The 25,646-nt window shown below is 40.5% G+C and overlaps 1 protein-coding gene and 4 non-coding genes across 5 annotated transcripts; all 5 read left to right on the top strand.

Annotated features, from left to right (window-relative positions):
- The first annotated feature begins 31 nt into the window (after nucleotides 1-31).
- On the top strand, nucleotides 32-25,217 carry WDR43 (WD repeat domain 43). Its single transcript, XM_065631425.1, has 18 exons — nucleotides 32-314; nucleotides 5,075-5,209; nucleotides 6,513-6,634; nucleotides 11,590-11,710; nucleotides 12,901-13,040; nucleotides 13,527-13,629; nucleotides 14,736-14,800; nucleotides 15,165-15,336; nucleotides 15,823-15,909; nucleotides 17,719-17,850; nucleotides 18,302-18,439; nucleotides 19,306-19,392; nucleotides 20,789-20,820; nucleotides 21,716-21,779; nucleotides 22,678-22,791; nucleotides 23,243-23,312; nucleotides 23,929-23,984; nucleotides 24,080-25,217. The coding sequence occupies exons 1-18, from the start codon at nucleotides 84-86 to the stop codon at nucleotides 24,203-24,205; spliced, it is 1,995 nt and encodes a 664-aa protein (XP_065487497.1). The 5' UTR covers nucleotides 32-83; the 3' UTR covers nucleotides 24,206-25,217.
- LOC135987840 (small nucleolar RNA SNORD53/SNORD92) lies at nucleotides 7,062-7,138 on the top strand. Its single transcript, XR_010606075.1, has one exon. It is a non-coding gene; the product is annotated as a small nucleolar RNA SNORD53/SNORD92 (small nucleolar RNA).
- Nucleotides 11,853-11,935, top strand: LOC135987837 (small nucleolar RNA SNORD53/SNORD92). The gene has a single exon (XR_010606072.1). It is a non-coding gene; the product is annotated as a small nucleolar RNA SNORD53/SNORD92 (small nucleolar RNA).
- On the top strand, nucleotides 13,145-13,228 carry LOC135987839 (small nucleolar RNA SNORD53/SNORD92). The gene has a single exon (XR_010606074.1). It is a non-coding gene; the product is annotated as a small nucleolar RNA SNORD53/SNORD92 (small nucleolar RNA).
- Nucleotides 16,677-16,755, top strand: LOC135987836 (small nucleolar RNA SNORD53/SNORD92). Its single transcript, XR_010606071.1, has one exon. It is a non-coding gene; the product is annotated as a small nucleolar RNA SNORD53/SNORD92 (small nucleolar RNA).
- Nucleotides 25,218-25,646: the final 429 nt, after the last annotated feature.

The raw sequence follows: 25,646 nt of genomic DNA, 5'->3' as shown, positions 1-25,646 counted from the left end.
CACCCGGGCGCGCGGCGCAGGCGCGCGGGGCGAGCACGCGGCGGGTGCGTGCGCCGGCGCAGAGAGGCCGGTCACGGAGCGCCATGGCGGCGGCAGCGTGTGGCGGGGAGGCGGTGGCGGCGGCGCGGGCCCTGTGCGCGTTCTCCCCCCGCGACCGCCGCTTGTTCGCCATCTCCAACCCGGATGGGCGGCTGCGGGTGTGGGAGACGGCGGGCAGCCGCCTGCAGCACGAGTACGTGCCTTCCGCCCACCTCAGCGCTGCCTGTACGTGCTTGGCCTGGGCCCCGCCGGGGGGACGCCCGCCCCCCAGCAAGGTACGGGCGGGGTGTGTGGGGAGAGCGGGGCGGTGGGGAAGGAGGAGTGTAAGGGTGAGTTGGGGGGCGGCGGTGGCCCGTGTGGCTTCGACGCGTGGCCGTGGGCCGCTCGGCTTCACCCCGCCCTCCCGGCGCCATGTGGCGGGGGGCGGCGTGGCCGGGGAGCGGGGACGCCGTGTCCCGGTGCCGGGACGGGATGAGGGTCCCGTGGGAAGGACCGCAGCTCCGCAGGGTTCAGCCACGGCCCCCCCACACGGTGCTTGTCCACGTGAGACGTCCAGCGGGGTGGGGGGAATCTGCTCCCCTCGGGACAGCTCTTCACAAGGCAAATTTCACCTCTTGGCTGGGGAAGCGGCACTGGAGGCTTTATTATTTTTTTCTTAAAGAAGGGGACTATCAACAGAAGCACTGACTGAGTAAAATCATTATCTTTCGTATAACTCCCATGGAAGAAGCCTTCCTTGAAGGAGCAAGGTATGGTACCCCACGGCACGTCTCACCTTGATCTGAAAGGTGATGCTACAGGGCAGGTAGCTCTTATCTTACATACAGTTCACAGTCTAGTAAAGGCAGCGTCTCTTCACACTTCCTTACTCCCGGAAGTATTTCACAGAATCACAGAATGTCAGGGATTGGAAGGGACCTCGAAAGATCATCCAGTCCAATCCCCCTGCCAGAGCAGGAACACCTAGAAGAGGTTGCACAGGAATGTGTCCAGATGGGTTTTGATTTCCATGCAGGCTGCTATGCTGTCCGTGATGTGTCTTCCCAAGCTCAGGAATCCTGCAAGAAGGTATTCAGTAACTTTATTCAGAGCACACATCAGAGGGCTCCCATGTTCTCCACCTTGAAATCGTTTTATTTAACTTAACCTCAGGTGAAAACTGAACTTGAAAATACCTGGAGTTTATACAGTAAGGTACCTTTTCATCCTCTTTATGCTGAAGTAATCCTACTTTCTCTTTAGCTAGAACATGCCATTTCCTGAGGAAAAAATGTATTCTTTGGATAAAGTATGTGAAACCCACCCCCTTTATCATAAGAAGTAGGGAGGGCTTTTAAAAATGTGTTTTGGTATATTAACAATTTTGTTTATTTAAAATACTGTAAGAGGTATTTTAAGATGCTTAACGTAGAGATTACTAATCCAAAGGAAGACAGTATTGTCTCATTTTCCTCATTTAAGCAGCTTAGTCCCTGAACTTTGAAAACTCCCAGAACAGTTGAAGAATGTGACAGAAAGAGTTAGTTTTAGATTGGCCTTAATGTGTTCATTTGTCATGCAACTTTGAAGCAAAAAGGATGCATGCATTAATTGCAGGTCTGTGTTGGTTCTTCTTCACTCTTAAACTGAAACTGGCATGTGAAAATGGGGTTAATTTGTCCTGTGTGAAATAAAATTTAACCTAACATAGTGCACTGCTCTGGTGCTATAAGTCAAGCACAGGAGGTTTCTGAGTCCCTTTTGTAACCCTTTTCTAGAGACCCACCCTAAAGGCCACAGATGCTTCACTTTAACCTGGTTTAGGGTTATATGGAAAACAGACTTAATCAGACAGCATTTGGCTACCCCTCAGTGTTTTCTAATTATTCTAGTAGTTTGAATGCTGTCTGCGGCTTGAAAGTTGGTACCTTTTCAAGTGGAGCTGGAAAACATACAATTTCTTGGAAGAGTTGTGCCATAAACTTTTGTAATTCATTGATCTGTCCTTAGACTGGAGAACCAAAGCTGTTCTGCCCAATAGATTTTATTGAAGTTGGATTTTCTGACATTATTTAGTCTTTTTTTTTTTTTTTTCTTTCTTTTTTTAGTTCTGGAGAGTTGACATGTCTCTACGTAGTACTAGTATGTGGTGTTCAGGTAGTACTAGTATGTGGTGTTCAGGAGTATAACTGTGCCAGTAGATATCTATAATTGATGTTGGGCCAAGTTACACCTAAACTAAGTATGTTTTGGACTGCTGCCATGTTAATGAGGTCCATGTGTTACAGGGGAATATTAGAAATTAAGTTTTGAACTGCAGGCCCTGGAATTGCTAATGCCGTGGTGACTAACTGGGATGTTCCCTGCACACATGCTTTTGTAGTGTCAGCGCTTCTTGCTTGCAGTGTTCACCATCTCCTGCTCCGTGAAGTGGTGCCTTGTGCCCGAGTATGTGGACCACTGACTTTCAAAATACCTTCTTCTACTTTCTTTGTAATAAGCTGCAACTGCTCTGTCATTTGCAACTCTCAAGACTCTTGAGGCTTCCCCCCATTTCGGTATTTTAAATGCTTTACTTCACACATGAGCAGCAGGAGTCAGATTTCTATCACGTTTTTATTTTTTAACAAAAAACAGTCTCAGTGACTGACCTACTCAAGTAAGAATATTATGGAAAAATATATGCGCAGTCCCATTTCAAATAACTTCTTTTAATTATCTATACTAAATAAAACACTGTGTTTTTTCAGTCAAAGTTGAAGGATTTCTGAGTAAGCTTGAGTTTCCATGAATCTGAAAAAAAAAAATAAAAGTAAGCCAACACTTCATATACTTCAGCTCCCCTATCCTATCCATGAAAACAAGATGCTTTAACATTTAAGACCCTGATCCACAAGCGAATCCCACATGGATCTCTACTGCAGCTGGCAGTCTATGTACTAACCTAATCCAGGGCAGAGAAGAGTGATAATTTTTTTTTTTTTAACTTTTTGATTTTTTTTTTTTTCCCCCCCAGTTCTTGGGGTGTTTTTTTAAAAAAAATTCTAACATTAGTAGGTGTCTGGATTTTCTACTGGCTTTTCTTTCATGCAAAAATTTCTGACAAAATACTCCAATAATAACGCTGATAAGGGTGGTCAGTAAAGAAATACGTTTGAAAAAATAATTGGAGAAACTTTCACTGCCTCTAGCTTTCTTCTTGACACTGGAAATAACTGTGGACTTAAGTGGGAATTTTGTTACAACTTTGGATTGTTCCAAGGGAAATTTGCCATAACAAACTGAAGTGGAGGGTGAACAAATTTTAGTTAAAAGATTTATGCAAGGGAAGAGAATAAAATCTGTTCATAATTGTGGTTTTGCTTTGCAGTCTTGGGAGTGTGAGGGGTAATTAGTAAAACTACATAAAGAGACCAAAAAGTATCAGAAAACACATAAACTGTACTTACATCTCCACTGGATGTGGCCCTTGTCTTTGCATGTCAGACAGCAGTTTCAAGATAGCTTAGTTGGCATTGCTACCGAAAATTTAACTAGTTGAGTCTTTTCTCATATATTGTCTTAAAACCTGATTGATGTACTTGGTGGTGCTTTGTGACTTTTATGGTTTCTCAGCACCTATGTTTTCATAATATTTTATAAACACTTTTCTTTCCCAAGAAAGATGAAGCCTAAACAAATGCTTGCAAGAAGCAATGTAATCTCTTTTTCTCAAGAGCCTGCTTTTGGTATAAAAGTATCTTTATGACATTTTGGTATTTATTAGCCTAAACCAAAACACTTTTCCTTGCAGAAGATGTTGTCTGTGTTAAATATAGAGGAAAAGGAAGTCTCACTTCAAAGAGCCAAAGTATTTATCCCCCACTGTTAAACTTCTAAAATTCAGTTGTGGTAAAGACTCCCAAATCCCGATTGTCAGTATATCTCTGAGCATGAGTAAAAATTATTTACGTTTGCTGTGTGATGTCTGTTGTATGACAAATTAGCTACACCACATGGAGCTTGCACAGAGCTGGCTGCTCACATTTGATCAGTCTCATTTGGCTGCTTCTGGCTGCTCATCAGTGCAAATATATCTGTTGTGCAGAGGAAGTGTTAGCTTTTGTATAATTTAATTTCTTTTCCTAAATTGGAGAGAATGTTTTGCTGTGACATAACAACTGTAAGGAAACTTACCCAAGTCCAATTTAAAAACTAATCAGTAGCATTAGGGATGATTTTTTTTTTTTTCTTCAGAAGTCCTTTGGCTTTTTTTTTTTTTAAATTTTATCTCTCTGTGTGTGATTAGTTATGTGGGATTAACCCACTGAGAATAAATGAAGTGGCTTCTTCTGCCTTCTTTTTAGTTTCACATGCTCAAGAGCCAGTTTTATTCCTTCTTTTCTTCCCAGTGATGTGCAGTGTTCACCCATTTTTGATAAAGAGAGATGAAGTGAAATCCCTCCTTGACGTGGTTTATAGCACTTACAAAGCAAGAGAGCCATGGCTGAAGAACTGCCTGATGAAAGGAGGAGCTCTGGTACTGTTGACAGGACTTGGGCAGAGCCCCTTGCTTTGAGTCCTGGTTGCTTCCCTCTGCAGAGTAGGGTAGAACTTTCTTTTTAAGAGGCATTATGAATGCTTAGTATTTGCAAGACTCTTCTGGATAGCTTTTGAGAAAAAATAAACTGATCATTCTTGATCAAGTGTTTCCATTTTGTGGATGAAGTCTTCAGATCGTGTTAAGCTTTACCTCTGCCTCTGGGACACGAACTCTGTGAAAAACTTAAGTGTGTCTTTTTCCCTCCTGTATGTGGTTGCTAGGCCAGCAAAATGGCCTCCACCAGATGTTTCCAAGTGACTCATAGCAACTTAGTTACCTTGTGCATGGAGGTACAAGATGAGTCTCTAGGTTGCTGCATGCTTCAGTGTCTTCGTTTTGTTTCTTAGCAGAGTTTGTGCTGGCTGACTGGGTCTCAGACTTACAGAAGTTTTTTTTTTTCCCTTCTGCTTTAATACTGACATTAGCTGGTCAGACTAGTTAATTTCATGTTCTCTCTGTTTTTTGATTTTCCAGGATGGCCCCCAGAGGAAAAAACGGAAGTCTGAAGTTGCAGAAGTGGACAAGCAGTTAGATATCCTGGCTATTGGTACAGCAGTTGGTAGCATTTTGTTGTACAGCACAGTAAAAGGAGAATTACAGAGCAAGCTAGTAAGTAATATGCTCTTCATCACATGCTACCAAATACTGATGGTTTCAGTCAGTTTAGGATGTTCTTTCTGCTGTTCAAAAATGGAATAATTTAAACTAATTATTTAGATTTTTTTTTCTTTATACCTGTGTGTATGAATAGAGGTGCAGTAATTCAGGTGCTTCAGAATCTTCAAGTGGTGCTGCTTCTGTCATTGGCAGTATGTATATGTTGAGAAATCTTGGTGTTGAAGTTAATGCAGTATCTTAACATTATGCATGGATTTGTTATTTTGCAGTAAATATAACAGTAAAGATGAAATGCCTAACTGAGAGTTAAGTCCTCTGTGGCAGAGTCATAGCCTCAGTTCCTGCACAGTGTTGTGGGAGAGGAGGGCAGGACTGAAGTACTCATTGACTCTTGATAAGGTGTTATGTTGGTGGACTCATCTGTAAACTTGCCTCTCGTGTGGCTCTCTCAGCACATCATCTTTCTTGAGTGAGATTTGCTGATTTTTGTTTTGCCTTTCTCATTGATAACTTCCCTGTTCCTCCTGAGTACCTTGTTTTCAGTCTTGAATTATATAACAAGTAAAATAAATCTATATGAATGATTTTGTGCAATACTTTGAGACACTTGGGCATACTTTTTCTTCTAAACTGTTAGTTGTATGTAGAGTGATAAATGTACCTGAATTTAGAGAAAGCAGTGACTTCTTAAAATCATATGTGCAAGTGACACTAGCTAACGAATATCACGTTTGTTTTGTGGAAAAGCTGTACTTATGCCTGAAAACTATGAATAAAATAAAGGAGTTTCGAGTTGAAATGTACAGTTTCAGTTGTTTTGAAAACACTGGCTGCTCTTCTATAAGAGCAGGATAGCAGATGTTATTTGGTGAGTACTTTGTTTTTTATACATAGGATAAATTAAAAGAATAGAATAAAAGCTGTCACTTCCGCCTGTACTTATTGAACAGAATGTCTTGCTGTGATGTATTTTGTGTTGCTCAAAGATGATTTGCTGTGACACTTTTGGGAGTAGCCTGAGCTTGCTGGTGCTGATTCAACAGGGTTTTTTTGTTAACTCTGAAGTGCTAGAACAAGAATTAATTCAAATACTTATGTGTACGTATCAAAATACAAAGTGTCTTTAACTTATATAACTGTACATATATATTGGTCTTTAAAACCACACTCTTCACATTGCCAAATATTTAAATTTAGTTCTTGAAAGAGCAGCTTGTTCACATTGTTTGTGGAGAAGACTCAGTAGTCAAGAATTCTTCATTTATTAATGAGTTGACCCTTTTACCTTTTGTAGGATGGTGGTCATGACAATAGAGTAAACTGTGTGAGATGGCATCAGGACAACTGGTGCTTGTATAGCTGTTCAGAGGACAAACACATTGTGGAATGGAACACACAGACCTGCAAAGTAAAGTGGTAAGTGGTGCTGGGTTTTGGTCAAATTCGTTTGTACTTGCTTTTGTGTATTTCCTCCCTCACAGGTTTCAGTGAGGCCCTGTTGGAAATGCTGCACTCTGCTTTCCAGGCTTCATGCCCACTGTACAAAATTGACTGTTAGCTGTTATTTTTCTAAGATTTGACGGGTTTTTTTAAGGAATAAAAGAGTAATTCATATTTGGGTTTCTTCCTCTGTGTATTGGAAAGACTAGATGAAACAAGTAACTGCTGAGAGGGATGTGGGTCCCTCCATACTAACTTTAGTGGGACATGGGCTTGCAGTCACCTTTGTGAAGCCAAAAAATCTAAGTTCTAGAAAATATTATTGGAAATATGGGGTAGCAGATACTGAAAGACCTTATCCCAATTAAACAGGTGGCTTGCACCCAGCTTTGCTCAAAGGGCCTTGCTGTGATGATAACCCACTTGGTTTCGCTCACTACTGATTGCAGTCAGGACAGTTCCACTTGGCTGTCTGAGCAGGCTGCTACTGTTGAAAATACTGTTGAACAAAATAGAGCTCAGTGCAGAGTAATGAGATGTCTGGTGTAGGCATTTACTTTCTTTTGTAATAAAGTCAAACTTTTTAAACTTTAAAGAAGAAACTAAGATTTCTATTAATGATCTTGGTTATCTTCAATAAAAGCCCAGTGTGTGACAGCACCTTGACCCTTCTCTAATGCTGTTGTTTCTTTTTCATAATGTTCCCACTGTGGTGTTATTCTTACTGCAGCTCTATCAGTTTTGTTAAAGATGGTGTGGGCAATGCAGACAGCCCATCATCAATAGCTGCTCCGATTTCCCTAGAAAAGAAATGCATCCTTAGGTTGTATTGAGACCCAAATGATGACTGTAAAGTCTCTCCTTAGTCTTCTTTTCTTAGGATTGAACATACCCAGTTCCCTCACCTTTTCCTTTTACTTGACATGCTCTAGCCCTAAGCTGCCTTCATGGTTCTCTACTGGATTTACTCCACTATGAGAGTAACTTTCTTGTACTGCCCCAACCTGGACATAGTGCTCAGATTCAGTTTCAGAAGTGTTGCACAGAGGAGAGCAATCACTTCACCACTGAGTACACTGTAGCTAATGCAGTTCAGTGTGCACTTAACCTAGTTGCGACAAAGACTCCCTGCTTACTCATGTTCCACTTGACTATGAGGACCACAAGCTCCTTTTCTGCAAAGCTGCTTTCTAGCCATTTGTTCCCAGCCTGTACTGGGATTTTTCCATCTCATGTGCAGGACTTCACATTTTCCTTTGAGCTTTGAGATTCTGGCTGCCTGTTTCTCAAGCCTGTTGAGATGCCTCAGTAGTAGCCCTGTCCTCCAGCATATCAACTGCTCTCCCTAATTTGGTATTGAATGCAAACATGTTATGTATGCATTCTGTCCTGTTTTGAGGTCATTAATGAAGACTTGGGCAATTACTGAGGACATTAAATAGTATTGTCCTTAGGATGTGACACCAGTAACTGTCTACCAGCTGGACTTCATACAAGTGATCGCAACTCAATGATCCAGCCAGATCTTATCCCTCCTTAGAGTCCATCCATTCAGTCTGTGTATTTCCATTTGTCTGCAAGGATACTATTTGAGTTACAGAACCACAGAATGTCCTGAGTTGGAAGGGACCCACAAGGATCATTGAGTCCAACTCCTGTTCCTGCACAGGACAACCCCACAGTTCACACCATGGGTCTGAGGGTGTTGTCCAGTCTCTTCTTGAACACTGTCAGGCTTGGGGCCGGGACACCTCCCTGGGGAGCCTGTTCCAGTGCTCCAGCACCCTCTGGGTGAAGAACCTTTTCCTAATGTCCAGCCTAAACCTCCCCTGGCACGTCTTCCTGCCATTCCCTCGGGTCCTGTCATTGGTCACCAGAGAGAAGAGATCAGCGCCTGCCCCTCCTCCTCCCCTTATGAGGAAGCTGTAGCTGCTATGAGGTCTCCTCCAGGCTGAACAAACCAAGTGACTTTAGCCGCTCCTCATACGGCTTCCCACCCAAACCCTTCACCAACTTTGTAGCCCTCTTCAGGACACTCTCCAGTAGCTTTATATCCTTTTTATCCTGTGGCGCCCAGACCTGCACACAGTGCTCCAGGTGAGGCTGCACCAGTGCAGAGCAGAGCAGGACAATCACCTCCCTGCCTGACTGGCAATGCTGTGCTGGATGCACCCAGGACACAGTTGCCCTCTTGGCTGCCAGGGACACTGTTGGCTCATGTTCAACTTGCCGTCGACCAGAACCCCCAAATCCTTCTCTGCAGAGCTGCTCTCCAGCATCTCATCCCCCTGTCTGTATGTACAGCCAGGGTTGCCATGTGCCAGGTGCAAAATCCAGCACCTGCCCTTGTTGAACTTCATGGTGATTGCCCGGTTCTCCACTTTGTTCAGATCTCTCAGCAGGGCCTCTCTGCCCTCAAGAGTGTCGACAGCTCATCCCAATTTTGTGCCATTGGTGAACTTAACTTAGTATTCCCTCAAGTCCTGAGTCCAAGTCATTTATAAAGACATTGAAGAGCACTGGCCCTAAGATGGATCCCTGTGGAGCCCCACTAGTGACTGGTCACCAGCCCAACATAACTCCATTTACTAGAACCTTTTGAGCCCGGCCTGTCAGCCAACTGTTCACCCGCTGCGCTGTGCGTTTACCCAGCTGTGTGCTGGCCATCTTGTTCAGGAGGGTACTGTGAGAGACAGTATCAAAGGCTGTGCTGAAATCCAAAAAGATCACATTGACAGGCTTCCCTTGGTCAACTAGGTGGGTAACCTTGTCCTAGAACGAAATTAAGTATGTTAAGCAGGACTTTCCCCTCATGAACCCGTGCTGGCTGGGACCAATGATTGTGGTGTTCAGATGTTTTTCGGTAACTCCCAGAACAATCTTCTCCATCATTTTGCCAGGAACAGAAGTGAGGCTGACAGGCCTGTAGTTGCCAGGGTCATCCCTGTTGCCCTTCTTGTAGCTTGGGACAACATTTGCCAGCTTCCAGTCATCTACTGCCCATGGACATCTAATTCACTGTTTGTATTCCATAGTGTATGTGTGTGTTCATGTACAAGTACTTAAGATGGGTCCCAGTCATGCTGCTTTCTCAGGAAATAGTGAAAATTTTTCCTGTCATGCTTCATCTTGGGTGTTCCCCTCTGCCCCTGTGCTGTACCACTGCTTTTTTGGGGGCTGTGGTTATAAAAGGTAATTACAGGCATTCTATTTTTTAAAGATGGAAACGAAAAATAATTCCTGGAGCATATACATTAAAAGTACACCAGCAATATAATACTGTACTTTTTACCTGAAATTTTTTCTGATGATATTATGAGTCATACTTGAGGTAAATGAAATTGGGAAGAGTAGAAAACAATTATCTAAAATTTTACCTAAATTCCTGAGACTAGAAGGAAAAAGTTATCCAAAATAATTGCTCATGCCCAATGTACATGTGAGATTGTCTGCATTCTTCAACACTTCTCAGGACCTGGAAATGAATCTTTACATATCCCACAGAGAATTCAGGATGATTGCTCCTGGGGTAGGGAATTGGTGTTCGGCTTCTTTTGATTTGCAGGCTTCTAGACACTTTCCTATAGAGGTATGGACTGCTAGATAGGGAACTGAAACCAGGTGGCTTTAGGCTTGACTTTCTTAATTACTGTAGAAGTAGTGCGTGGAACCACCTCAGGAGGTCTGTGCAGCCCACATTGAAACCGCTGGCAGAGGGACATGCTCTTGGGAAGGGAGAGTTTCTGAAGAGGCAAGATAAGGTGTTGGAGAGAGGTAGTCTAAAACATTCCAGATTACTTCTTGGTTCTCTGGTTGCAGCTTTTTCATGTCTTAAATACTGCGAATAATAAGAAGCATTCTGTACAGTTTTTTGTTTCGTGGTACCCTGTTTAAAACTCTTTCTTGTAAAATTATGCGAAGTAAAAACTAATGGATTTTTGCCGTTTCAGATTCTGCAGTCTAGTTTAGACTAGTCTTTTTGGTGCATTTAAAGATACTTTCTTGGGTTCACGTTATTAAATGGTTTGAAATTCTTAGTCCTGACCTTCTCTTTGGAAGAGAATACAAAATCTTGTTATGCTCTCCGTAAGGTGTAATGTTTGTCAAGTTTGTAGGCAGTAAAACTTTCAGCTTCTATGAAATCTAATCAAAAGTGATACAGCAAATGAGCTCTGTTTTGGAAGACAGAAGAGGTGCTGCTTGGGTGTGTGGAAGTTATTTCAAGTATTTCTAGGGCAGCTGTTTACAGTCAGAATGTAATGGGTTGCAGGGTACTTCCTAACTGTAAAGGATTTGTGTTAATGCTTTCCTCGCAGTTTTGTCATGTGAGAAGTGACTAGTACTCAGAATCCTTCAAAGCAGATGCACAGTTTTCATGACAGCATCTTTCCTTTTTTTTTTTTTTAATAAGTAGTGCTTTGAACCATAGACCTTTAAGGCAAAGTTTATTATTGTCAGTATCGTTGACAGATTTGGGAGGAGGGCCAGGAGCTGAATGGATCTTGAAACTCTGAATTTTAGTGTTAAGAATGCCTTTCTGAATGGGTTAGTGTAAGCTCTCTGGATTATGGGGCAAAGAGAAGTCTTGAGATAATATGGCTCCTCTTACCCTATTTTGAGTAGCAGAGAACTTTGAGAGAGGAATTCAGAACAGAATAGGCAAATATTTTAAAGTCAACAGTTGTTCAGTATTAAATAGCTTTACATTTTTGAGTTGTTGTCTTTTTGTGTAAACTAAATTGAAGGAGAGGAGCAGAAGCAGAATAGCTTTGACCTCATCTTTAAATACTTGGTTGTTTTTTTTTTTATAATTTTGGCCTTAAATTTTCCAGCATGGTTGATGTGCATCTTGAGATTATGCTAATAAATAGAATTTCTTCTGTTTCTCCATCTTTCTCCCTTTGTCCAAAAACCCTCCATCCAAATTCTAGCAAGTGGAAAGGTGACAATAGCAGTGTCACCTCTCTATGCATCAGTCCAGATGGGAAAATGCTGCTGTCAGCTGGTAGAACTATAAAACTGTGGGACCTGGAGACCAAAGAAGTCTACAGAGTAAGTAACTTTGTTAAACTAGATGCAAAAAAATATTCTTCTTGATGGGTGACATTACGTGTCTACTGTTTCCTGATAGAACATCTGAAGATTTCACTGGGTGTGAGGAGACAGTAGACAGTTTTGGGGTTGCTGGAAGCTGCTGCTGTGATGATACCTCAACTGTGGTTTCAACTTGCTGAGAATTGAATGAGGACATTAAATTCCTTGGCTGTGTCTGAGCATGCTACCAGCACCCTTTCGCAAGCCTGTAGCAGGAAGATGGATGCTGTGCTATTTCACAGGGTCCCTCTCCGATACCCTTCTTGCAGGAGAACTCGGTTTATCACAGTGTTAGTTACTGCTGGCATGGGTTTGTGTGTGAGCTTCCTGACTCTTAACATGAGTCCCTCCTTGAAGCCTTCAGGTTTCTTAGCTAAACTTCATGTATTATCAGTTTTGCTGTTGAAACAGTTGGAAGGCATAGGAGTGAACCCCTTGTTGTTTCCTGAACATGGCTCAGACGTGAACAAATTATCATGTTTTAGCTTTTCCATGCATGCAACCATGTTTTCTTGCCCGCTAGCAGGTGGGACACAGCAAGTCTCTGAATGTCCTGGTACTTGCTGTCAGGTAAGTGTGCACACATGTGCTGTTACTGTGGACTTGCTGGCACATGGCAACTACCATGTATGTCCACATCCTGTGATGACCAAAACCACTATTTACAAAACTAGACTGAAGAACTGATTTTTTTTTTTTTTTTTTTTTTTTTTGGAGGGGAGCGAGGTTGAACAGTCTTAGTGTGTCAGCAGACCTGTGTGTTCATCTTGTAGTTGAGAACAAAACTATGAATCTACTTTCTTTGTATAAGTTGAAGTGTAAAATTGTGTGGGAGAGAAAAAAAATGTGCTTTCTGACAGTGACAGCAGTACAGGTGAATGTGATATCTTTTGCATGGAATTAGTCCCAGTGAATTTGCCTTGATTTAACTTTTTTGCCCCATTTAACTTTTAAAATTCTGATAAATATCTGGAGGGTCAGAAGAAATTTCCTTGAAATGCAAGGAAGCTGATCACTAGTAAAAAACTCACTGAAATGTAGTTGTTTACTTAGTAATGCTTGAATCTCTCCTAACGTTCTTAACTGTTTTCATTTTTGCAATTTAACTGCTTATGGCAATCATTGAATGCTGCTTCTTTTTCTCTTAGCATTTCACAGGCCATGCTACATCAGTGTCATCATTAATGTTTACCACAGTGAAACCTATGAATGAAAATAAGCCTTTTGATGGAATTACAGGTCTTTATTTCTTGTCTGGAGCTATACATGACCGATTACTGAGTGTATGGTATGTAAGCTTTTCATAATTTGTAACTTTCATTATCAGTATTGAGGATAGACTCAATAAGTATGTTCTGAACTCTGATTAAACAGAAGGAGCACTCTGGAAAAATGCAGTGATGATCTCTTAAGTGGTGGTTTCAACTCACTGATTGTTGAATGAAGACCTGAATTTCCTTGGCTGTGTCTGAGCATGCTTCCAGTTGCCATTTGAGTCGCTAGTGTATGCTGCGAACATACTGTGTAATAGGGTTCTTTGTACTTGCTGTGATGTTTATTCAGAGTTTTCTTGCTAAATTTCACTTTGGAGTTAATTTGCACTTGAAATTTAGAACACTTATTAAGCTGAAAGCTGAAATTACAGCATGAGTATTTTTGAGTGAGGTAGATACTGCCACAGTTGCTGGTAATTTATAGGCTTTATAATGCTTTTCAGGTGCAGAGGGTGCTGTTTGTGCTATGGTAAATAATGTGTACTGTTTGTGTCTTCCAGGCAGATCAGATCAGATAGGAAAGAAAAGAATGCTGTGATGTCTTTCACAGTAACGGATGAGCCAACTTTTATTGACCTGACTATATCAGAAGTCAAAGAAGAGGTAGGAGCAATAGTTTGTAAACAAATATGTTCAACCATTTTCAGTCATCGCATCAGTCTCCTTTTAAGGGTATAAAGAAAGAAGCTTGGTTTTTATTTGGTTTCCATTACAGAGAGATGAGATATGAATGCCAATTTGTAGGTGTAAGGATATTTATTACAAGTGCGTTTATAAAGCTGGTAGTTTGAAATACTAATTTTCAAAGCTACTGAATGCAAATTCAGTGTTTTCTTCAGACATGTTGCTTGGGATGACAGAATGTCAATTGTTTCCTATTTAGAACAAGTTAATAATCAAAATGGTTGTTACAACTTGGCAGCAAAAAAACCACACAAAAAATTATTTCTAAAAATCCAGTTTGGGTGTAGTCCTGATTTTTCTGATATCAAGTGATTTTGACAGTGTAACTAACTGCATTTTGAATTAACTAGCTTTTACTGAGTTACAGTAGGAGTGTGTGTTCCCCAAGTCTCTCAGTTTCAGCAAGTACAAGTCTTTCAAAGTAGTTGTCATATGAAAAATGTCTGCCTGTGAAACATGTTCACAAACTGTTTTAGTAATTATTTAAAACATTTTTCTCCTGCTGCCTTTAGATTCCTTTTCTAAAAACAGTATTTAATGCTATATTTTCTAATGTTTCCAGTTGTGCCCTCTTGCTGTGTGTATTGGACATAAGAGTATGTAATGCACACCTGTCATTTAATTGTTCAGAATACTCATCTTGGGTTCTTTGCTTTAAGCATATTTACAATGTCAGCGCCTTTGTAAACCTTTGCCTCTAGCCATGTTGAGCACCATACTTTTGGAACTTTGCTGCTTGTGGTGACACACATCTGCCACTGTGCAAACTGTTCAAATTTGGATATATCAGTAGTGATACTGTAAAGTACAGTTATGAGTTATCTTTTTGTCTCCTAATGGCTGTACTTGAATGTTCCTGAGATGTTAGTGTCTTTCAACTTTCTTATGGATTTGGTGGTATCTTTAATACATTTAGTTACTGCAAAAAGTTGGATCATAGCCATGCAACTCTCTCTTGATGTCCTGTACTTATGGGAGGCTTGTCCTTTGATCTAATTAAAACCTTTTACTATGCTTTCTTTCAGCCTGTGAAGTTAGCAGTTGTGTGCAGAGATGGGCAGTTGCATTTATTCGAGCATATCTTAAATGGGTAAGTTACTATTCGTCTTGAGGGTGTCTTTGGGAAAGGTCTGGGATTCCTGTAAGGCAGAGTTCAGTCTGGTTGCGCTGCGGCCTTTAAGCTCTTGTATCTGTTCACAAACCAGATTCTAGCCAGTTCTTTGTCTTGAGTTACTGGACACATTTTTTGAGAACTGACTTGCTGGGGGCTGTGCTGCACTTCAGTATTGTGTTGGTTAGCCAAGATTTTGTGTCTGTGCCTCATCTTAGCCATCTGTAGGTATAAACTGGCTGAGTTTGCTGAGGACCAGCTAAGGAAAGGTGCTTAGATGTGCAGGTTATTGAAGTGTTTAAGCTAAACCTCTTGGAATTTTTTTCATTCCTTTTTTTTTCAGTTATTGCAAAAAACCCTTAACATCAAACTGTACTATCCAGATAGCAACGCCTGGAAGTGACGAGGACTCCACACCAAAACCAGTCCCTATTCTAGCAGCTGCATTTTGCACAGACAAACAGTCTCTGCTGCTGGTGTATGGAAACACCTTACAGCCCATCATAGAGAAAGTGGTACGTAAAACTTCCTGGAGAGGTTTTGCATTTTGTTATATGGACTACATACTGCTCTCAGTTGGGGGGATTTTTTTTTTTTGTTACTTTTTAAAAATTTTGTAACAAGAAAATGCTTATTCCTTTCCCCTTTTCTGGGAGCTATGGCTGTTGCCCCTAAGCTGTTTCGAAAAGCAATTTGTATTCTTCCATTCTTTCAGTTAAAATACGGCTTGACATTACTGCCTCCTTTTTCTCACCATTTCAGCTGTTATTGAGGCCACTGAAACTATTTTGAATACTGTTTCAGTTTACCTATGTGAGCTTCTTGGGATAGCATAGAGATCTGGCAACAAAAGGCAGATCCACAAAGCAATTGCTGTTCCGGAGTGAAAAAAAGTTCATTCTACTTTTTACCTCTGGAATTTGCTCTCATCTTTCAGTAGCGTAATGAATCACAGAGGTGAACCTCAAATATATTAACTGGTTTTGTTTCTGTCCTTCTAGTCTTTGAACACTACTGAATCACACGTATGTTTGATAAGGGACATCAAGAAAGTGTTGTCACTTAAAACAGATGTTGCTCTAACAAAGGTGAGCTTTGTGTGAAATGCGATTTTCTTGCTCCTTGTTTTACTTTGGAAACGGTAGAATTCACTGCTCTCTTTTAAAATGAGGTTGGTTTTCTGGACAGACCTGCTTGGAGCTCCGGTGGCTGTAGCACCGAGGCAGGTGTGGGTGAAGTGTGCTTCATGGCTGCCCTGTGTCTTGATAACACTCTCGCACACAGTTAACCCTCCTGTAGCTCATAGCAAGTCCTGTTCTCAGCAGGTCTGCTTGATACACAGGACTGGCTGATGGTTTATTTTCTGTTTGAGATTAGTCCAGTTTGTACAGCCTCTTTGACCCTGAAGATTTGGGGTGAAGTCGGGATGGCTTAGTTTTAGAGTCTAAATAAAATGTCATGGAGCCTTAAATGGCATGTCCTTTCGGCTCTTTCTCGAGGTGGCCTTCATGTGTTCCTCTCACAGGAATATGGCACCTGGGAATGTGAGCTTGACCCTCAGATGGCAACAGTGTCCACAAAGGCCACTTGCCACCATTTTCTCTCGTGCAGGATCCCGTGAGGGTTTAGAGACAGTCCGCGAAGTTCTTAATCAGTGTGCGTATTCAAGGCCTTGAAGATTTGAAATGCTTGCAGTATCAGTGAAGTGAGCAGACAGCGCTGTTTTTCTAACCCTCAAGTTACCTATCGGATCTGGTGCTCCATCAGCCAGGTGGGGTGTTTTGCTGAGTCCTCTGTCCTGGAGCTGGTGGGTAGCAGAGCTGAAATGCAGTGAGAGCTGTAGGAACTCCCTGGCATGTGGTGATGATACCCAACTTGGTTTCGCTTTTAGCTGAATTCCAGTGAAGACGCATTTCTCTTGGCTGTCTGAGCATGCCATGTGGGGAGAATGTCAGTGATAATGTGGTGAGCGAAGGGTATTTTAACACCATTGCTATTCTACAGTAAAATTCTTGAGCCACAAAAATACAATTTTTTTACTTTTAAAGACAGCATATGGGAGTTGTGTTGCTTACTGTAGTAGATTATAATTGTGTTACTTTAGTGGGCACCCAGCATGTCTCTCACAAGTACAGAAGTTTGGGCAGATGCTCCAAAAAGAAGCCTGCTCAGAAGCGCTGTGGTTAAAGAAGTGTTCTGGAAGTAGCAGGTAGCATTCTTGATAATCTGGAACTGGCATACTCCCTTACGTACTCTGTGGGTCAGGGGAGCACTTGGTTATAAATATATTGCCTTTAAAATTCAATCTCCTTTGTTCATTGAAGATGGATACCATAGCTTGTTTGGTATAACCTAAGGTTGCTCTGTCATTGTGATCATAGTCTAATTCAGACTACGGAGCTCTGCGTCTGAGCAATCCCTAGAAGAAAATTGGTGGGATTGAAGTGAATAGTAACTACTTTTACTGATAGATTGTGCTGCTGGTTTTGATCAGTTCTTACCTTCCAGTGGAAGCTGAATTAATCTGTGTGTCATTTATGGGCCTGACTGTTAGTACATGTGGTATCTATTGCTAGCAAACGTCCAATTATTTGTAGCTAGATACAAACATTTAGTTCAGTGAGTGTTACGGAACAAGCTTGTAAGAAAGATGATTCACAGGTGATTCCAAAGAGACTGTTTCTTTAGTTAATTATGAAAACTAGCTGACTTTTCCTTGAAGTTATTAATTGCTCTTAAAAATTTAGGATTTTTCTAATATATGCATCTAGAAAATGGTTGTGGCATGCTGGTTTTACCATGTATGTGAGAGTCTCAAAATAAAATCAGTATTTTAAATTGGAAGAGGGCTCAAGATACTAGCAATTCTTACCAATGTGGTTATCTCTGTCTACTAGGTAAAGACGCCTGTTGTGAACTCGGACACCAAAGTTCTAGTGCCTGGCATTCCAGGACATAGTACAGCTGTCAAAGCTCCACCCTCGGGAAAGGAAAAAAAGAAAAACAAGAGGAAACCGGGAGAGTCACAGGTAACGTGCTTCCTCTTTTAAACACAGCAATAATGGAGAAACTAGTACCATAAATCATGGTTAAACTTATTTAGGTGAACTTGAACTTGCTTTGTTTGGTGTGGAAGCAAAGTTAATGATATCATTTTGTATGAAAGAGACTTCCCTCTGCTCAAAACCTTTTCCCCGTTGAAGCCCTTGCCCTGCCCGTGGCTTTGCCATATTCCTGCAGAACTTTGTCACGCACTTGTGTGTGTCTCTCTGTGCTGAAGGTGTTTTACTGGTTTTCAGTCAAAACTTAATCCTCTCTTCTTTTCTCAGGCTATTCTCTGTCACATTTAAAAGAATATGCAAAGTTTTGTGCTATTTCCAGCAGAATCAGAGGAAGTGCTGTAGGTTAGGTACTTAGCTTTTAGCTGTTGTTCCTGAGAAACTGCACTGAAACAGCACTGCCCTTGTTTACCATCTGCAGGAAAGCATCGAGGAGCGCCTAGAGGCATTGGATATTGATGTGAGCAAAGTAAAAACTCCAGGTGGCCTTCCTCAAACAGATAGCTTTGCGGTACTGCTGGTTCAGGGCTTGGAAAGCAACGATGCAGAAATCTTAAATGTAAGTGTTAAAAGATCATTGTATACTGTTGAATCTATTCACTGAGACTTGTGAGGAGCCTTCCTGAAAGCTGGGGAGACTGAACAGTTGAGAACCTATTATTTCTCCCAGCTGCTTTTTGCTGATTTGCTGTGCAAGGCAGTGGTATTTAAATGATAGTAGCAGTATTACCAGTATTACCTTTTTTTTTCGTTGTTATCTGCCTTGCTTTCCAAGTCAGTCCATGAACTTCGAGGTGCTTCTGTTCATGATAAATATGTTACGTCACAGTTCAGATGTTTTACAAGCAATGTTACTCATGCAGCCATCTTCTCTTTAGTTTGAGCTGGAGCATGATCTGTGCTTAGTCTCCTGAGTGTGTGGTTTCCAAGTAGGTACCGTTTGAAAAATCTGTTGATGACAACAGTTTCACTTGGAAAGCTTACTGTTGCACTTGGAGTAGGAGGAAATTATAGTCTGGGGCAGGGAAGTGAACTCTTAAGAATCTGAAACTGAATAGAAATTATTTGTTGCAGATACTGGTGAAAGGTATTTACAGAAGTCAAGCAAGGAAAATAGCAAGGGAAATTTTAATGTGCTTGTGATGTTTTGTTTCTAATATGGGGTGGGTGGGCTAGAGGCTCTGCTAGATTGTTTTAGATGTGCTTAGATGTTTAGATCAAGTGTCTTATTTTGTTAATTGTAGCTGACTTGAAAAATGGAACTCCTTTTCATAGTAAATCTTCTTTTACTTGTTATCCTCATCTTGGCATACAAAGGTAGTGGAATAGGAAAAGAGATCTAAAGCCAGGAATTTCTGATTGTGCTCATTGCTCATATACATTAAAACTGAATGATTCTCTGATCATATTTTTCCATTTTAACAGAGAGTACTTAACACAAGAAAAGAACACGTAATAAAGAACACAGTAGCCAGAATGCCTATACATGCTGTCATTCCACTGCTGCATGAGGTAGGAGAGACTACGTTTCTTGTACTGTCATACAAACCACGTTTGGTTTGTGTTCTAGTTGGGGAAAGTCCAGGATATGCGTCTCTATTTTTACCAATGAAATCGGTTTGGTAGTTTTACAGAACAGAAATTGTTCTTAATTTATCTCTATACGATCTTACCTTCTCTGGCTGAAGCTTAACCAAAGGACAAAGTGCCACTGTCAATGCTAGGAAGAGCATTAGATCAGGTAATAGTATCTTAAATAATTATGTGGGAAAAAGAAAAGGAAAAGGTTAAGCTACACCTTGTTTAGTCTGTGGCAAAAAATTAGCATTACCTCTTCTTTTAAACTATTAAAATGGATGATAATTTAAAATATGAAAACAGGAGTACTAACCAGAGTAAGTTGTACGAGCATAAATATGCTACTCACATGAGAGAAAGAAAAATAGAATATGTACTTTAAGCAGTGAGTTTAGATAGCACTTGGAAACTGAGAGGCAATTTCTTTTCTCTTTTGAAGATAGTTAAGAAGCCAGGTTGCTGTATTTAAGCTTTGCAACATTGCTTAGTTACAATTTTAAAAGTGATTTGGCTTCTGCACTGCTTATTCAGTGATACGAAATAAAATCTCTGTTTGGACAGAAATATTTTAATGATTAGCCTTATCTAGACATTACTTTGTTTAAACTAAATATTGATGAGTTGCTTGTTATGCTAATGCCACCCTATAACATAACTGTTAGATTTCTCTTGTATTTTAATGTGTTTGCCGCCAGTAAGATTTCGTTTTTACTTGTGGTACTAATCTTAACTGAATTATGCAGATGGCCTGGTTTTGAGTGCTTAGACTTCATTTAGGCATATGTTGTGACACCTTCTTAGACTTATGTTAATGAGGTGCAGCCTTTCTTCTCTAGGACCTTTGTCAGAGGATCTAAGTGCAAGTGTTGGAGTACATTGTCTCAGTGGATGGACAGATCTTCATTTAACTGTCCTCTCCAGAGGCTGAGATTTGTTCTGTGAAATAGTCTTTGCCTGATATTACCTTCACTTATTTCCCCAACTTGTCCATCTTGTAACAGCTGCTCTACTAAGCAGATACACAGAGACATAAACAAATGGATTTCCTTTTATGTATTCCTGCCAGCTTTAAGCTTCTCTGAATATATTGCCTGTTAAGAGTCCCAGTTTTATTGTAATAATGAAAATCAGCATCTGCAAATTATCAGCCTACATATAGGATGGTAGAGCCAGCAATGTAATGTTCTGGAGCCTAGCAATGGTTAATCCTAGCCAACTTCAAATGCCTGGAGATCTTCTGTCTTAATATTAGGACTGTCAAATGGAAGTAACGTGTTTTCAAACTCATTATGTGTTTGTTACTTACTGATGACTATTTTTGTCCTTTCAGCTTACGAAGAGATTGCAGGGCAACCCATACAGGTAAGAGACAACTCAACTACAGTTTAATTCACCTGAAGCTTTTCTAGTGTGTTTGTTCTGGTCCCTCCCTCCATCTATGTGATTGATTTCCATAGTAACTGTAATTAAACTACAGCATCTTGAGGTAAAAATCTCACCTGATAGTAGGTGCAAGAGGAACTTTTATTGAGGCAGTGCTTTGCCAGGATGGCTGAAGTGAAGTTAAAAAGGGAAAAGGATACCTGAAGTAAGCATATAACTCTGAGAAAGTATCTGAAGTCCCAGAATATTGACACTGCAGGCCTGATCAATATGTAAAATAAAATAACCAGATGTGTAGCTTGTTTGGTTTAATTATCAAATATATTTAGACATGGCTTGGTGTTGTGTTTAATCAATAACAAAACCAGGTCTTCTTCCCTGTCCACCCCGTCTTGTTATATTGTTATAAGGATAGCTTTGATGAGACTAGCTGTTCTTAATTTTGTTGAGGTGTTAGTTGTGGAGTTTTGTTGTGGTTTTGGTTTTGTTATGTTTTTGTGTGTGTGTGTGTGTGTGTTTTGTTTGTTGTTTGGTTTTGTTTTGGTTTTTTAAATAAATTAAAATTCCCTCATTATAGGTAGAGAAAAAAGTAGCATGCTTTGGTTTTCATTGAAACCTCCCATAAAAGACATCAGGAACAGAGGCCCCTGAATATGTCTAGTTTTAATCACTCACTTAAATGTCTGTTCTTTTCTTAACAGATAACTTACATAGGTATCCCATCTGGATAGCGAAATTGTTTTATTTCCATCTGCATTTATGTTCTTATATAATGAAAGAGAAGCACTTTTCATAGAACTATTTAGCATCTAGAATTTGAAATGGATGTTTCTCAGCCAATATCTCTTTGTTATAGTTTATTTTTCTTTTCTAGTGCCTCACTAATGGTTCGATGGCTGAAATCTGTTTTTACTCTACATGCATCCTACCTTGCCACAGTAAGTATTTTGCATTAATGCTAATGCATGTAACTAAAACTAGATTTAAATATTTAAATATATGTGTGTTCTTCCTTCAGAAATCTGTCTTCTGCTCTCCTCATATGGCATTGCCCAAATCAATGTACAGAAGGCTATACTTCTGCCACTTTTGCCGAATTGCTGCACATTGGTTATAAATTGTTTGTCTTAGTCATTCATGACATAATTATAGTCATCCTGAAGTCAAACCAAGATAAGTTATGTCATACCTGTGAGAGTTAGGGAACAAAATTACTGTCAAAGAGTAATCTAGCCTGTGTTGCTAAATCTTGTAGATCTAAATTTGCCTTGCTGTTGTAATGTTCATCTCGAGGCCGTCTTGGGCTTGACTAGATTTATAGGGTAAAAGTGTGCCAAGTTGGCAGGGTAGTAAGTAATGTTGTAGCTTCTGTCCAGCCTTGCTTGACAAGTGATGGATAAAGCATGCTTGCTTGGTTAAGAAAAAGGCATTTTGTCACTGTTGGTTGTTTCTCCCATTTTTTATAGGATTGTCGTGCATCACAACTTGCACGCGTTGCTGAGACTGCATTTGTACACTGGTGTATATTTGGTTCCCATTTACACAGCTTTCCGAATAGCGCTTCAGTACCTGCTTTACAGCAGTGGCTGTGGAAAGGAAAAGCAGTATAAGAATTGCCATGTTTTGAAAGTAGATGTGTTTCTAAACATGGCTAAAAGTTAATTGATCAGGCTGCAAGTGGTTTCTTTGAACCCTCAGCTCTCCCATCTGTCTAGAATAATGTGAGCAAGGATTGCTTGCCCCAAATGTACAAAGGTAGTTTGAAATTTAAAAATAAGACATTTCTGATGTGTTGGTTAGCAGCTTCATTTTTCTTTGTCCTTCTCTTCTCCCAAGTTGCCAGACCTTATTCCTCAGCTGGGAATGCTATACCAGTTAATGGAGAGCAGAGTAAAAACTTTGCAAAAGCTTTCCCGTCTTCATGGAAGACTCTACATTCTTATCACCCAGGTGAGTTCCAATGGAATAACATGGGATGTGTAGAAGTATTGTTTTCAGACTTAGCCTCCTGTTGTGATTACACCTGATGGGACCTGTCATAGGGAACTTAATAGAGCCGCTGTACAGCTATGCTGGTAATGCTCAAAGCAGTATGCTTAATTGACTGTCTAGTCAGTCTGTGCTCACTGGAAGTGTTACATATTTTTTCCTGCCAAATGTGTCCGCTAACCAATATAGTTTTAAAGGGGAATAAATAGGAGGTACCGGGCCACTTCAGAGCAGATGCCTCTAAAATTTCACTTTATCCTTCGTACTTGTTTGGCTGTTAAACTAACACTAGAAATGAATTAATCTGTGTTAAACTTGATGCAGACTTCCATTTAAATTGTTATGAGTTTTGTTGACCTTAAAGGTTGGAACATATGATTGCATCTAAGGCTAATCTGCAAATTCCATTTAGGTTGCAGCATCAGAAAAAGCTCAGGATGTAGCTGACGTTAATCAGACTGCAAAGTTGGTGTATGAGGATGGTAAGTGTTGTATGCCATGTGTAGCTTAGCTCCTGAATTCACGTGAGGGCTAATACTTGATGGCTGTTCATCATGTTCATGTGCTTATCTGTTAGTGTACAGTCTGCAAGTAAGAGAGTTTTGTGGCAAGTCCTTAGCGGGAAAGTCAGTGGTTAAAGATGCGGGCGTCTTGTAGTTGATTGTTCCTTCCTTCCTCTCCTTCTTTCCTTCCTTCCCATCCCTGCTTCACAACTTAAGGAGTCAGTTAATGGGAAGTTCAGTATGCTGCTTAACTGGCAACCTCACATTTCTAGTGTTAGCTGCCCTCGGCTAAGGTGGATACAGTCAAGACACTTTCATATTTGGGTCAGCAGGACACCAAGATAGTGGATGTCAGTGTGTGTGTGTGTACACTTAAAATTTGGCCTTTATTTCTACTGCAACTTCATGCTGTATAATTGTAATGGAAGTGACTTGATCCTATTTAATGTTGATCAACCTAATCTTCAGGTAGAATTAGTTTTGGAATTGAAATAGCATGGTTTGGAGATTTAGCAGCATGTGGAGTTGGGCTCTGTTTGCACAATGACATTTTAAAGTTTGTTTTTCTGACTGAGGGATTGTTTTGTTTTTGCAGAATCCTCAGAGGAAGAAGGCTCAGATGATGAGATGATTGCAGATAAAGACTCTGATGTAAGTGGAGTTGGATCAGATCTTCTCCCATTTGCATGTAAGAGAAATTATGTGATTGTCAGAGGTTCAAACATTCTTGTTTATTTTGTCCTCAGGAAAACTGGGATGAAGATGAAGAAAAAGAGGAGCAATCTGATGAACAGGACATGGACATGACTGTTGAAAAGGAAATCAATGGTGATTCTGATTTGGAACCAGAAAATGAAAGTGAAGAAGAATAACAGCACAAAATAATAATTTTAACAGTTTAAACAAGTGGGCCACCAACCTCTCTAATTCTGGATCATCTTGCAGAAAGGTGCCATATTTGCATATAGGGAGTGCAAACTCGTGCACAGCCTGTGTGCAGAGGCACATGTGGGGCACTGTGCGTTTCCGAATCCAGAATGTTTAACCATGGCAGCCTTCTCTCGCCCTGTTTCCCTGCGCTTACTTATAGAAACATTTCTTCCACCTCATGGTCAGATTATGCTTGTCATGTGGACATGCATTTGTATCTCAAGTGAAATAAATCTGCCACCGCTGTTTGTGTGGTAAACTTGGTTCAGCTTTACATTGAATTTGTTCCAAATATTCAAGGATCAAAGTCAACTGGTCTATACCTTCTTTCCATGCTTCAGTTAGCAATAGCAAGTGGGCATCCTGCTGCATTTTTAAAAAAAAAAAGAAAAGGAAAAAGGAAAAAAAAAGATATTTTTGTAATATTTAAATTCTCTACTGGAATTCTTCCCCCCGCCCCCCATCCTCCTATTGGTTTAGTCATGCCTTGGCAATATCTAAATGCCAACCTGACTTAAAAATGGCTTTTTCTTTTTTTAAAAAATTTGAACTCATGACTTTTATATGTACCAATCGGTGACTTTTCTTGTGCTTCAAAAGGACATTAGAACTATCACTGGCTCCTAATTTTCTTTTAATGGAGGCTGTATATAATTTCAGTGCTAACCCAGAGGATAGACTGTGTTCAACTGGGTGGGGAGAGTAACGCAGGAAAATGAGAAGGTGAACGCTTGTGAATACGTAGCGCACAGCTATACCTTTATTACAGATTTTTAATCTCTCAGTGGCAGAACAAGGACAGCTCTTTGCTCAGCTAATGGAAGCTGAAGTGGTGCAAACACATTTTTAAGAGCAAAACAAGGTAAAGGTTTGAGCCATTCACAACTATAATGTACAATAATATATTTGTCTATAAATGGAGCTGTTGCAACTAAATACCACCCTCTTTGTAAAGTGAATAAATATACATCTCCTTTACCAAATACCTGTCCTGTGGTGTTTGTTGAGAGAGACCTCAGGTAGTTGAGGGTGGTGGTGAAGGATGAAATGCTGTTTGTAGAAAGCAGATTCCTAGTGGAGGAGGAAGCCAACCTAAAAGGTTACAGTGTTCTGCAAAACATCTACTACTGATTTCTTAGCTCCATATGTTTTAGTTCTATCTGCTGTTTTGTCCGCTGCTTGGGGATTGCATTGGGGTCGCAGTGTTGCCTGGAGGTGTAGGGGATTGTGATGGACAAGGCTGGAAGAGACATTTTCTGTGTTTGGAGAGCTAGACGTCTAAGGGCAGCAGTTGGAGGCTTCCAGTCTTTGGAGGGTTTTAACTAACAGTAAAGTAGTGTCTTAATAACTTGTAAAGCTGGGCTTTTAATTAATTTCTGAGAT

This window comes from Caloenas nicobarica, chromosome 3 (genome assembly GCF_036013445.1).
Source record: "Caloenas nicobarica isolate bCalNic1 chromosome 3, bCalNic1.hap1, whole genome shotgun sequence".
Lineage (NCBI taxonomy): Eukaryota > Metazoa > Chordata > Aves > Columbiformes > Columbidae > Caloenas > Caloenas nicobarica.
The sequence above is the reverse complement of the archived record's forward strand: the minus strand, read 5'-3'. Positions and strand labels throughout refer to the sequence as shown.

Coding starts and splice junctions, on each gene's coding strand:
- WDR43 (XM_065631425.1), top strand. CDS start 84: ATGGCGGCGGCAGCGTGTGGCGGGGAGGCGGTGGCGGCGGCGCGGGCC. Junction 6,635..11,589: donor CAGACCTGCAAAGTAAAGTG/GTAAGTGGTGCT, acceptor TCCAAATTCTAG/CAAGTGGAAAGGTGACAATA. Junction 22,792..23,242: donor TCTACATTCTTATCACCCAG/GTGAGTTCCAAT, acceptor AATTCCATTTAG/GTTGCAGCATCAGAAAAAGC.